Source organism: Chiloscyllium plagiosum, chromosome 16, assembly GCF_004010195.1.
Source record: "Chiloscyllium plagiosum isolate BGI_BamShark_2017 chromosome 16, ASM401019v2, whole genome shotgun sequence".
NCBI lineage: Eukaryota > Metazoa > Chordata > Chondrichthyes > Orectolobiformes > Hemiscylliidae > Chiloscyllium > Chiloscyllium plagiosum.
In genome coordinates, this window is record NC_057725.1 from 61,727,389 (window position 1) to 61,739,942 (window position 12,554).

General features: G+C 39.0%; 1 protein-coding gene across 1 annotated transcript in view; it reads left to right on the forward strand.

Moving 5' to 3' along the window:
* The window catches only part of cat (catalase), a 47,848-nt gene extending 44,474 nt beyond the window's left edge, over positions 1–3,374 (forward strand). The window contains exon 13 of the mRNA XM_043706238.1: positions 307–3,374. Coding sequence (XP_043562173.1) covers positions 307–360 — 54 coding nt within the window. The 3' untranslated portion in view covers positions 361–3,374. The remainder of the gene's footprint in view (positions 1–306) is intronic.
* The last annotated feature ends 9,180 nt before the right edge of the window (positions 3,375–12,554 follow it).

Genomic DNA, 12,554 nt, shown 5'->3' on the forward strand with positions numbered 1-12,554 from the left:
ACTTTAATCTGCCTAGTGTTCAACTAGAGAAAAATGAACCCACCAAAATTGAATGTTGGACAACACTGAGGCAGAGTTACTATGCCAGTATCTAATTGTGGAATGAAGTTAAGCAATTAAACTTGGTATGAAATTAGTACCCTTTCTGAAAATGTTTTCTGTTTTGTAAACTGTAAAAACCAAGTGTTTCAATTCTTAACTTCAGTATTTGGCCTTGTTATTATAACTTGGGTGTTTACCCATGCAGTGTGTGAGCAGATGAGCATTTAAAAATGGGTGCTAATATTGGGTGTCTTTCTTTTACAGCCCGTGGTCAGAACCTACAGTCGTCATGCTTCTGCTGAGAGGTCAAACCTGTGATGGTTTAATGTGAAGCTTTGTGTCACAGCTACAATCAACTTGCCAGAACCATTTATGCTTCAATCATTAGTTAAGATTGAATAATTGATAATGATCCCTAAATTTCAGATCTTGTAACTGAAGCATTTTCTTATTGCATATTTTGTTCGAAAGCTAAAAAGTATTGTCTGATTTAATGCTTGCATTTAAAACCAATGCTACCAAGTTTTTCTCTCTCTCTCTCCCTTCTCCCACCTTTCCTCACTTACATGTGCAAATTCCATCCATTATTTCTTTCAAGGTTTAAAATTTGTGATCCTGAAGATGAGCCTTTTTTAATACTGTGCATCTCTCGCAATGTTTGCTGGATCTGCAGCATGGTATCTGTATGGCTGAGAATTCACATTGGGCTTTTCTACCTCCACTGCTTGCTTTTAACAGCACTTTTACAGATTGTTCTCCCCGTACCTAACTATATTTAACATTTAATCTTGTTACATAGGTTAAGGCTTCTGCTAAGTATAGTTTTGAATACCCAGTGCACAAGCTTCTATCCTTTGTTCTTGCAATGAAGTGTGCAGGCTAATAATTTAGCTAAAAATGTGAATGCTGCATTGAACAATGGAAATTTTAATTTTTGTTAATCTGGGAGGTGATGCACAAACTCAAATTAAATTATTAATACAACTTACAAATGTTATAAATATATACTTGCACAAACGTGAACAGTGGCTCAATTGAGAGTACTTTTGTCTCTGAATGTGAAGGTGATTGGTTTAAAATGGGTAGGAGAGACTTGAGCACAGAAATCTAGGCTCCAGTGTAATATTGACAAATCACTGCAATGTTGAACATGTCACCTTTTGGATATGACATTAAACCAAAAGGTCTGTCTGTCCTTTTAGGTCCAAATTAAATAATCTATGTAAGTATTTTGAAGAAGAACTGGTGTCTTACCTACATCTGTTCAACAACAACTGAATGTCTGGTCATTATCACATTGCTATTTAGAGGAGTATGTTGCATGTCAGTTGGCCACCATGTTGCCTAAATCACAGCAGAGATTGTACTTAAACAGTTCACCATTTGGGGGTGACCTGAGGTTGTGAAAGGCACCTCAGAAATGCAGGTTTGTTTGCTCATCCTTTTACAGGGAATCTTTCATTTTGGAGTGTGTTCAAAGTCTGGTTTTACTGCCTTTTGAGCTGGTGTCAGACGCACCATCCTGTGACTTGTCCTCATTTGATTTTATTTCTGTGTTAAATTGTTATCTGTTCTGAGCTGTTATAAGTTTGATTTCCCACTCAAGTGCTTATCCCTCCTGAGTTTGTATTTTTGTAGCCAGTTCCTTTTTGGTTCTGATTTTCCCTTCTCCAAGGCCTTGTATGATGGCATCTTCTGTTTTTTTTTCCTCTATTGCCCAATGATGAAAGAGAAGGTTTTCCCCAGCAGTGACTGGACAGCCAGCAGGCATTGCAGTCTTCATTTGTAATGTCACAGCGTTTTAAAATTAACCCATTCCCTGTTTTGGTAAATGTGAAACTGTGATGAAGATCCATTTAGTCATAGTGAAAATCCAGTTTATTTTTGTTTTTGTTTTAAAAGTAATCAATGAGGAAAATACTGTGATTCAGCAAAGGGCTTATATAGAATCTTTCCAGGGCAGTTCAAAGCATATTCCATCAGTTAAGTCTTTCTGAAGTGAAGTTAGTGTTATAAGGTTCCAAAAAACAAAAAAAAAAGTATAGGTACTTCGATAATCATTTGCTATTAATTCAGGATTAAAATATTAGCCAAGATATCAGTAAAAACTCCCACATTCTTTAAATGCATCTTTGAATTCTTTGATAACCATGTCAGACATGTCTGGAAGGCTTTGGAGAATTAATATATTGCTCACAGTTTAATGGAATACAGATTTGTACCCAAGATTCTTCCCACAGTGAAATCCTGAACAATGTCTATTCCCTGCAACAGGAAAACTCAGAGGAATCTTTACTGTAGGAACTTTGGTGAAGGTTGATAGTGTGACATATTCATCCGGGCTTACAGCACTTTTCATGGGCACAGGTAATTTCCCGTAAGCCAACTGTTTCAGTTCCCAAAGCATTTTTCTTTGAAGTTGATGTTTGTGGATTGCACACCATGTTTAACAATTCACTCAATTGTGGCAGTTTGTTAATTGAAGGATACATATGCTTGCTGTGTTGTTTTCAGGGATGCAGTAATGCCACTAAATCAAAGCCTACTGGTGTAAACATTTTGGTCAAATTAGCTTATGTGAAAACTAATACTCTAGGGAAAAAGTCACACTTAAATTCAGAAAAAGCATGCATGGGTTTGTAATTTTAAAAAAAAAACAAAGGAAAATATTAGTTCCTCTCCAAGGTTATTGTTGGTTTTACACAATGATAACGTGTAGTTTATATCCATAAAGAGTAATAAAATAAATAACCACTACAAGATGGAAGCTTTACTTTTAAAGTAGCTCTAAAATTTATTCACTTTAAGTGTTATAAAATGAATATATTTTAAAATTGGATTCAGTGATATAATATTCCTTCAGAAAAGCTAGAGATTGAGGTTACTGTTTAAAATTAGACAATGGTCCTTTCATCGTAAAGCTCAGAGTTGACATTTAATTTGGCATCTAGGCATGCTTTTTAATCAATGTAATCTTTCTGAAGAACTACATACATTTGCATTGCAGGTTACATATGCATCTATTCAGCTTATTTGCTCATTTATTAATTAAGTTTAACCCAATCACTACTGAAACAAATGTAATAGGAGATCAGTAGTAATGAGAAGTTGGGACTTGGACAGCAAATTAAACCTGAATAATCAGCATAATCTACGAACACATGAAAGGAGAGTGAAGCCAATTAAATTAGCTGAATATTTGAATATCTTTTCAAATTTTTTTTGTCTCCTTTAAAACTGAGGACTTAACTCTGGAAATACCATTTGTAACTTGATAAAGATGATTTTTAATGCTTAATAAAATTCCAGCAATGTGATAAAATACATACAAACCATAGCATTTTGTGTTTGTTTCCAAATATATTCTCTTGAAACTTGTGCCTCCGTATCCTCGGACTTAAGTTCAGAAGCTTCCAAGAGAAGATAATGTGAGGCAAAGATTCTTACACTAATGAATGACAGTTCTCAGTACGGATGGAGTCTAACAACTAGAACTTCTTTTAATCATTTACAAAAAAAAAGCTCTGGCTTTTTGATTGTCCTTAATACTGCCCACCCCAATTGTGAATAAATGGAAAATTTGACAATTTTTTAAAAAAAGTAGTAGCCTTGAAAATCAATGTGATCGTAAACAAGGGGTCTTTTTAACGAACAATATATGCTTGTGTCAAACAAAACTTCACTTCAAAATTGTACATTGATTTTCATGTGTGTTGATTCATACAGCCTCAATTCTTTTTGCACTAAGCTTAAAATAATAGTTCAGAACGAACTATCATTTATGACTATGTTCTGAACTAAACAAATGCTTGAGTAACCCCATTCAAGTTGACACTTAATAGTTCATCTCAGTTGAACTATAGGTTGGGAAGGCAGCAGGATTCAAGCACACCACTAGTATGCATAACCTCCAAATGTGCAGCATGAGAGCCAGTAAAATTTAACTCCAGTGATCTTCCTACACATGTTGAAATCAAAGTTTTCATCTATGCACTTATTTGTTCTAGTGGATCTATCTTTGAGCCTTAAATTTTTAAGTTATGTGTTCAAATCAATTGATTCATTCATCTGAACCTATTTGGGGTCTTGTGGCACACTGGTAGTGTTCCTACCATTAGATCAGGAGTTCAATATGTAATAAAATCTCTGAACAGATTGTTTAAACATATCCACAATTGTTACCTGTCATTTAATTGAAGGTAAGATTAGCTGTTGTTGAAATTTGGGGGTTCTGTGATCATAGTTAATGAATATGGGCAATTGATAATTTGTGGCAATTTTCTGAAAGCTTGGTAAGTTGTGGTTTAGATATGGCACATTAGTTATTCCGTGAAGAAAGGAACTACGTAAATCCCATGACTGATGACAATAATTGACTGACTCCAAATCCATTCTGTTAAATGAAGGAATGGATCCGGGGTACTTGCATATTCCAGATTTCTTTTTCTCCCATGGTACTCCTGGTCTTTCCTCCAGAAGATAATGACTCATGCTGTTGCTCATAGCCTCCTCCATCAGTCCCTATTAATAAACAGTGCGTCTTCTCTGCCTTTGCTGTCTAAACCCCGTCAGCCAGTGACTATGGGTGGTTACTCATGATATCAGGATGACTTGTCATATACCCTATACCTCCAGCTGAGGCTTAGTTGACTTTTTTCTTTCCAAAGAACACATACCTATTTTCACAAGCAACTGATAATAGGGTTCATTTGGTGCTAGATAAATTGATATTAATTCAAAGGGCATCGTGACTTCAGTGTCTTTCATAATTCTTCCCTTTTCTTTCACATGCTAGAATTTCGGAAAGTTTAGTAATTGCTATAACAGCTATTGAATGAAATGTCATGCTACATAGTAAATACTAGGAAAATTCCATTGTTAAGGGGTTCCAATTTCCATTCACAAATTCATCTTCCTCCTGCTTGCAAAAAAGCAGCAGGATTTCAATTTAAGAACATTGAAACTATTATTGAAGGTTGAGGGGCATCAGGGAAACAAAACTAAAATAATGCAGTACTGGAAATTTGAAATCAATAAAAAGCCAGAAGTACTCAGGCAGCATCTTTGTTTCTCTACCCCAATGTTTCAGGTTGTTGAGTGTTTCTGATGAAAAAATGTACAGGGGAGGAAAAAGAGGTGGGTGGTGAAATGACAGAAGATGATTGGGTTGGAAGCTGAGGAGGGGAGACATCGTATTTAGAACACGAAACAGCAGATAGGCGGGATTATTTATGGTCAAGGTTTCTGTTAACCAGGAGGGAATCCTACATTGACAAAAGGGAAAATGCATTGGTATGGAATGGTGGTATGGAAGGTTACATTGATAACAGGGATGTTTGCAATTGTAATTTTGGAAGTTGTAGGAGTAAATGGTTCTATAGGGAATCTTCACTAGTAGCTTATCCCTGAAAATGGAAACTTAAAAAGTCAAGAAAAAGAAATGTTGGAGATAAACCATGTTAAGACGAGGGAAGAATGGAAATTTGAAGCAAAATTGATTATATTTTCCACTTGAGGGTGAGAGCAGGTAACAACACATGCTACAATCAATATATAGAGAGAACATAAAGACAGTGGACCCCCATGTGAGACTAGATCAAGGGACTAGGATTCTAAAATCTGTTAAAGTGACAGTAACAGAAAAAGTTATACATATAGGTAGGAAGAGGCTGAACAAGGGGAGAAATTATAGTCAAGACTGAAAGAAATGGGACAGGAATGGGCTTGATCAATGGGCTGAACAGAGTAATCCTCCTGTTTCAGATCTTGACAAGCCAGTAAAATCAGACTGAATCCTTTTTGTATTAGCCATCTTCACCCTCTCCTTACCTCCTGGACACCTGCATATCCCTTAATTAGGTTCTGCATGTAAATTGAGCAATTGGAAACAAATGATTTAGTAGTGAAGTACGTTCAGAGTTAAAATTACCACAAGTGATTTGATAGTGGAAATAAACATTTGGTTGATTGTTATAGCACTTCAGATATATGAAGAATAAAAGAAAATGCAACCAAACTGTATGGGGATGGAAGCCACATAATGAAAATTCCTGTGTTAAGATGAAGTCAGTGATAGTCCTGGAACTAATAGGCTTGATGTTCAAAGTTTGGATAGTAGTCTGGGGATGTTGGAGGCAATGTCAGAGCATTGCCCCTCAGTATCTGCTAGTTAATCGCACAACAAGAGCATCACTGTTAGCAAATTTAACAGCAATGGTCCAGTTCAACTGAAGAGAGTGCAGCAAGTTCAGAGGAAGATAGATTAGAATGAGTTAGGGTAGCAAAGAAATTAAGAACAAAGACTTTTTGCAGGATAATTTTGCTGTTATAAGAAGTGCTAAAATTTTAATTTAGTTACTCATGGCATGTGGGCGTCACTGGCTGGAGTAGCACTTACTGCCTGTGCTTGAGATGATGGTGTGAGCAGTCACCTTGAACTGATATAGTCCACAAGTAGGTTGATCTACAATGCTATCAAGGAATGAGTGCCAGGAGTTTGACCCAGTGACACTGAAAAAACACTGATACGTTTCCAAGTCGGGATGGTGATTGGCTTGCGGGCATGGTGTTCCCATAGGTCTACTGTTTTTGTCCTTCTGGGTGATAGGTGTCATGGTTTGGAAGGTGCTGTCTAAGGAGCCTTGGTGAATTTGTGCAGTGCATTGAAAAGGTTATACACGCTGTTGCTACTGGGCATCAGTGGTGGTAGGAGTGAATGACATCACATCTACAAATGATCAAGTTGCTATGGGAGGTGAAGAAGGAAATTACTGGGGCTCTGAACCAAAGTTTTAATACCTCTCTGGGCACAAGGGATTGTGGGATAGCTAATATGGTTCCACTCTCCAACAACGGTGGTAGAGATGAACCAGGGAATTATAAACAAGTGAGTCTCGTATCAGTGGTAAGGCAATTTAAATTCTGAAGGAGAGAATTAATCTCCACTTGGAAGGGTGAGATTTGTTGAGGGATGGCTTTGTCAGAGGCTGGTCATGCTGAATAAATCTGATATAATTTTTCAAGGAGGTGATCAGGTGTGCAGATGAGGATAGATGAAGTTATATGGATTTCAGCAAAGCCGTGGATAAGGCCCCACACGACGCACTGGTAAAGAAAGTAAAAACACACAGCATCCAGAGTTACTTAGCAAAATGGATCTGAAATGGACTTAGTTCAGATCCTACCATCGACCTTACCACTGAGTAGTCACTTTCTAAAAATAAAACCTTAAGTTATATCAAGAACATGATTTGAAAGAAGTTCTGAGATTTACATATTAATGAACCAAAGCCTGCAACTCGTTCTAAAAGATGAAAGACTTAACAGCAATCTAGGTTTGCTCAGTATATCTTATCAGTTGCATGAATGACACTGATCTTTTGCTATAAATTGTGTCTTATGACCCTGCTCCACAGCTACCTGATGATGGAGCAGCGCTCTGAAAGCTAGTACTTCCAAATAAACCTGTTGGACTATAACCTGGTATTGTGATTTTTAACTTAGTGGTAGGAGACAGAGTGTGGTGGTAAAAGGCTGTTTGTGTGACTGGAAGCTGGTGTCCAGTGGTGTACCATCGAGATCAATGATGGGTCTGTTATTGTTTGTGATATATATAAAAAATATAAATGAGAATGTGGATGATACAAAGATTGGTCAGTTGGTTTATAATGAGGAAGAAGGTCTTAGTTGCAGAAAGACATAGGCAGGTTAATCAGATGGGCAGATCAACTACAGATCGAATTTAAGCCTGAAAAGTGTGAGATGATGCAATTTGGAAGAAGGAAAAGACCAGGGGTGCTCATTGAATGGCAGGACACGAGGCAACTCACAGGAAATGAAGGGGCTTTGGAGTCTTTGTCCACAGATTCCTGAAGGCAGCAGAACAGAGCAACAGGATAGTTGAGAAGCCGATGGGATACTTTGTAAATTGAGGCATGGAGTTGGAAGAGCAGAAAGGTCATGTTAGAGCTGTACAAAACTCAGTTATGCCATGGGTGGAGTACTGTGAGGTGTTCTGGTCACCACCATAAGAAGGGATATGATTGCAGTGGAAAGCTGTACAGATAAGATTCCTTAGGATGTTACCTGGGTTGGAGCATTTTAGCTATTAAGAAAAGCTGAATAGGTTTGAGTTATTTTCTTTAGAACAGAGCATCGACAGGGTGACCAGAAGGCAGTTGTTCCCCATAGTTGAAGGATCAGTAATGAAGGGGAATAATTTTAAGGTGAGGTTTAGATGGGAATTAAGGAAAGATTTTTCTACCCAGACAGTGGTGGGCATCTGGAATACACTGCCTGAGGGGGCAGTTGAAGTTAGAAATGTCATAATCTTTGAAATGTACATGGATGAGCACTTGAAATGTTATAACATTCAAGGCTATTGGCCAAGTGCTGGAAAGGCTGGGTTAGTTTGGATAATTGGTGCAGACTCTATAATTTTAAGTGGTGTCAAGCTTCTTCGTGTCTTATAGTGTAGTTGGAGCTGCACACATCCAGGCAAATGATGAAGGTTCCATCACACTTCTGACTTGTGCCTTATAGATATTGTCCTTGATTCTCCAGCCCTGGGAAAAAGACTAAGTGCGTTCACCCGATCCATTGCCTCTCATGATCTTATACACTTCCATAAGATCCCCCTCAGTCACCTACACTCTAAAGAAAAAATCTCCTAGATTGTCCAACCTCCCTGTATAGCTGAGACCATTGAGTCCTGGCATCATCCCAGTAAATTTATTCTGCAGTCTTTCTAGTTTAATAACATCCTTCCTATAGTAAGGTGACCAAAACTGAACACCATATTTCAAGTGCAGCCTCACCAGCATCCTGTACAACTGTAACATAACTTCCCAACTTCTATACACAATGCCCTGACTGATGAAGGCCCCTGTCTACCTGTGACTCCACTTTCAGAGAACAGTGCACCTGAACTCCAAGGTCCCTCTGTTCCACAACACTCTTTAAGGGCCTACCATTCATCATGAAACTCCTACCTCGATTTGACTTTCCAAAATGCAAGACCTCACCCTTAACTATATTAAACTCCATTTTTCATTTCTTGGCCCACTTTCCAGCTGATCAAGACTTTGCTCAATTTCTGATAACCTTCCTCACTATCCATGACACTGTTTATTTTATTGTAATCTGCAAACTTACTAATCATGCTTTGTATGTTCTCATCCAAATCATTGATATGGGTAACAAATAGCAATGAGCCCAGCACTGACTCCCTGAGACAGTCTACTCATCACAGGCCTCAGTATGACAAGCATCCTTCCATTCTTACCCTGTGTTCTTACCATCAAGCCAATTGTGCATCCAGTTCCCTCTGGATTCCATGCGATCTAACTTTCCAGAGCAACCTACCATATGGAACCTTATCAAAGGCCTTACTGAAATTGATACAGACTATGTCTAATACCCTGGCCTCTTCGACCTTCCTGGTCACTTCATTAAAGAACTCTAACAAATTTGTGAGTCATGATCTCCCACACACAAAGCCATGCTGACTACTCCTAATCAAACCCTGTCTTTCCAAATGCATATATCTTATCAGAATTATCTCAAGTAACCTACCTACTACAGATATTAGGCTTATTGGTCTATAGTTCCCAGTTTTTCTTTGCAGCCCATTTTGAATAAGGGCACATTTGCTACCCTCCAGTCTTCCAGGAACTTACTCATGCCTAATAATGATGCAAAAATATCAGCCAGGGTGCCCAGAATTTCATCCCTAGCCTCTTAGTGTTCTTGGATATATCTGGTCAGGATTAGGATTTATTTACCTTCACACATTCTAATGCATCCTATTGTGATATGGACTGTTCCCAAAATATGACCGCTAACTTCCCCTAGTTCCCAAGTCTTCATGTCTTTGTCCACGGTAAACAGTGAGGAGAAATATTCATTGAGCACCTCACCCATTTCCAGCAGTTCTACACATACATGTCCATTTTAGTCCCTGAGGGGTCCTGTTCTCTTGCTAGTTTTGTTTTCCTTTAATGTGCTTAAAGAACCTTTTTGGATTCACCCTAATCTTCTCAGCCAAGGCTATCTTGTGCCCCCTTTTCACCCTCTGATTTTGTTCTTCAGTAAACTCTTGTATCCCCTATATACCTCCAGGGAATCCCTTGATCCCAGCTGCCTGTACCTGAGCCACACCTTTTTTCTGGTCAATTCCTTAATATTTGTCATTCAGGGTTTCTTGTTTCTACCAACCCTGCCCTTCACCATCATAAGAACATATAGACCTTGAACTCTAGCTATCTCACTTTTAAAGGCCTCCCACTTGCCAGAGGTCCCTTTGTCTAAAATCAAACTACTCCAACCAATCCCTGCAAGCTCCTGTCTAATTCCATCAAAATTCACCTTGCCCCAATTTAGAACTTGAACCTACAGGCCAGTTTTGTCCCTCTCCATAACTATTTTAAAATTAAGACAACTATGGTCACTGGTCCCCCACTGTCACCTCTACCACCTGTTCTGCCCTGTTTCCCAAGAGTAGGTTGAGCTTTGTCCCTTCCTGAGTAAGATCCTCTATATACTGTTTGAGGAAACTTTCCTAAGTGCATTTAACGAATTGCACCCATCTAAGCCCTTAACACTATGGCAGTCCCAGTCTATGTTAGGAAAATTGAAATCCCCAATATGACAACCCTATTGCTCCTGCAAGTCTCCCCAATCTCCCTGCATATCTTGTTCTTCGAATTCCTCTAGACTATTTGGGGGTCTATAGTACAACCCCAATAATGTCGCCATCTCCTCTTTATTTCTTAGCTCCACCCACAAAGCCCCACTGGATGATTCTTCAGTTATTTGATCTCTGATTACTGCGGTGATATTTGCCTTAATCAAAAATGCAACTCCCTCTCCTCTCCTTCCACCATCTCTGTCGTACCTAAGACACCTATAACCTGGCACATTAAGCTGTCAGTCCTGTTCCTCCCTCAGCCATGTTTCTGTTATGGCTATAATATCCCAGTCCAATGTACCCTATTCACACCCTGAGTTCATCGGCCTTACCTGTCAACCCTCTTGCTTTAATCTAGATGCAATTTAATCCAACAGGCATTCCTTGCTTGCTGTTGCTTTCCCACCTAACATGTCTCTTCAGTTTACTATTTCTGATTACTGTATCTCCTTCCAGCCTTGCACCTGCCTCCCTGCTGTTGTGAATTCCAACGCCCCCCCACAACCTACCACCACTACTAATCTGGTTTAAGTCCTCCCTTGTAGCACTAGCAAACCTGGTCACCAAGATAGTGGGAGAAAGTGAGGACTGCAGATGGAGATCAGAGTCGAAGAGTGTGGTGCTGGAAAAGCACAGCTGACCAGACAGCATCCGAGGAGCAGGAGAGTTGACATTTTGGGCTTAAGCCCTTCGTCAGGAATAGTGATTCTCCTGCTCCTCGGATGCTGCCTGACTGGCTGTGCTTTTCCAGCACCACACTCTTCGACTACCAAGATATTGGTCCTCCTCCAGTTCAGATGCAACCCATCCCTCTTGAACAGGTCATCTCTGCCCCAGAAAAGATCCTAATGATCTAAAAATCTGAAAGCCTGCTCCCTGCACCAATTCTTTAGCCATGCATTCATCTGCCATATCCTCCTGTTCTTTCCCTCACTAACACATGGCATGGGAAGTAGTCCAGAGATTACCACCAATGAGGTCCTGGACTTTAGCCTTTTCCTAGCTCTCTATAATCACTCTGCAGAACCTCATCCCTATTTCTACCTATGCCATTTGTGTCAATGTGCACAATGACTTCTGGCTGTTTAATTGTTCGCCACCATTCAGAACTGCAAGGCATTAATTTGATCCATTGGTTGTGGAGTTGCTTAGGTCTATCCATCACTTGCCTATTATGTGGTTGGCATGAAAGTCGTCCTGTTGTGTATGTTCACCAGGTTGGCACTTCATTTTTAAGTATACCTGATGCTGCTCCTGGCATGCCCTCCTGCACTCTTCCTTGAACCTATTCGTAAGGTCAAAGAATGGGACACTTAATGGCAAATTACTATGATTAAAGAGTCAACATAGTCTCATCAAACGGAAATCGTAGTTGACAAATCTTTTGGACATTTTCAGGGTATGCCAGCAGGACTGACAATGGGAAATCAGTGCCTGTAGTATATTTGGATCTTCAAAAGGTAGGCAATAGACAAAAGTATTTTACAAAAGATTGGGGTAATATATTAGTACAGATTGAGAATTAGTTGACGGACAGAAGCCAAAGCAGGAATCAACAGATTATTCTCCAGATGGCAGGCTGTAAGGCATAGGGTGTAATAGTTTTAGGGTCTCAGGTATTTAAAAGAATAATGAATAACATAGAAGAGGGAAGAAGGGTATAATGCTGGTTCAGTGGTATAATGCATAGTTTGTCAAATCTTCATCATTTGATGATGTCCAAGATAGTAATTAATGTACAAGTTTGATACTTTTGGTGGAATTGAAATAGGTACATCATTGATGACATTCCTGTGTTTACAATATGAGTTATATATTAATGTAC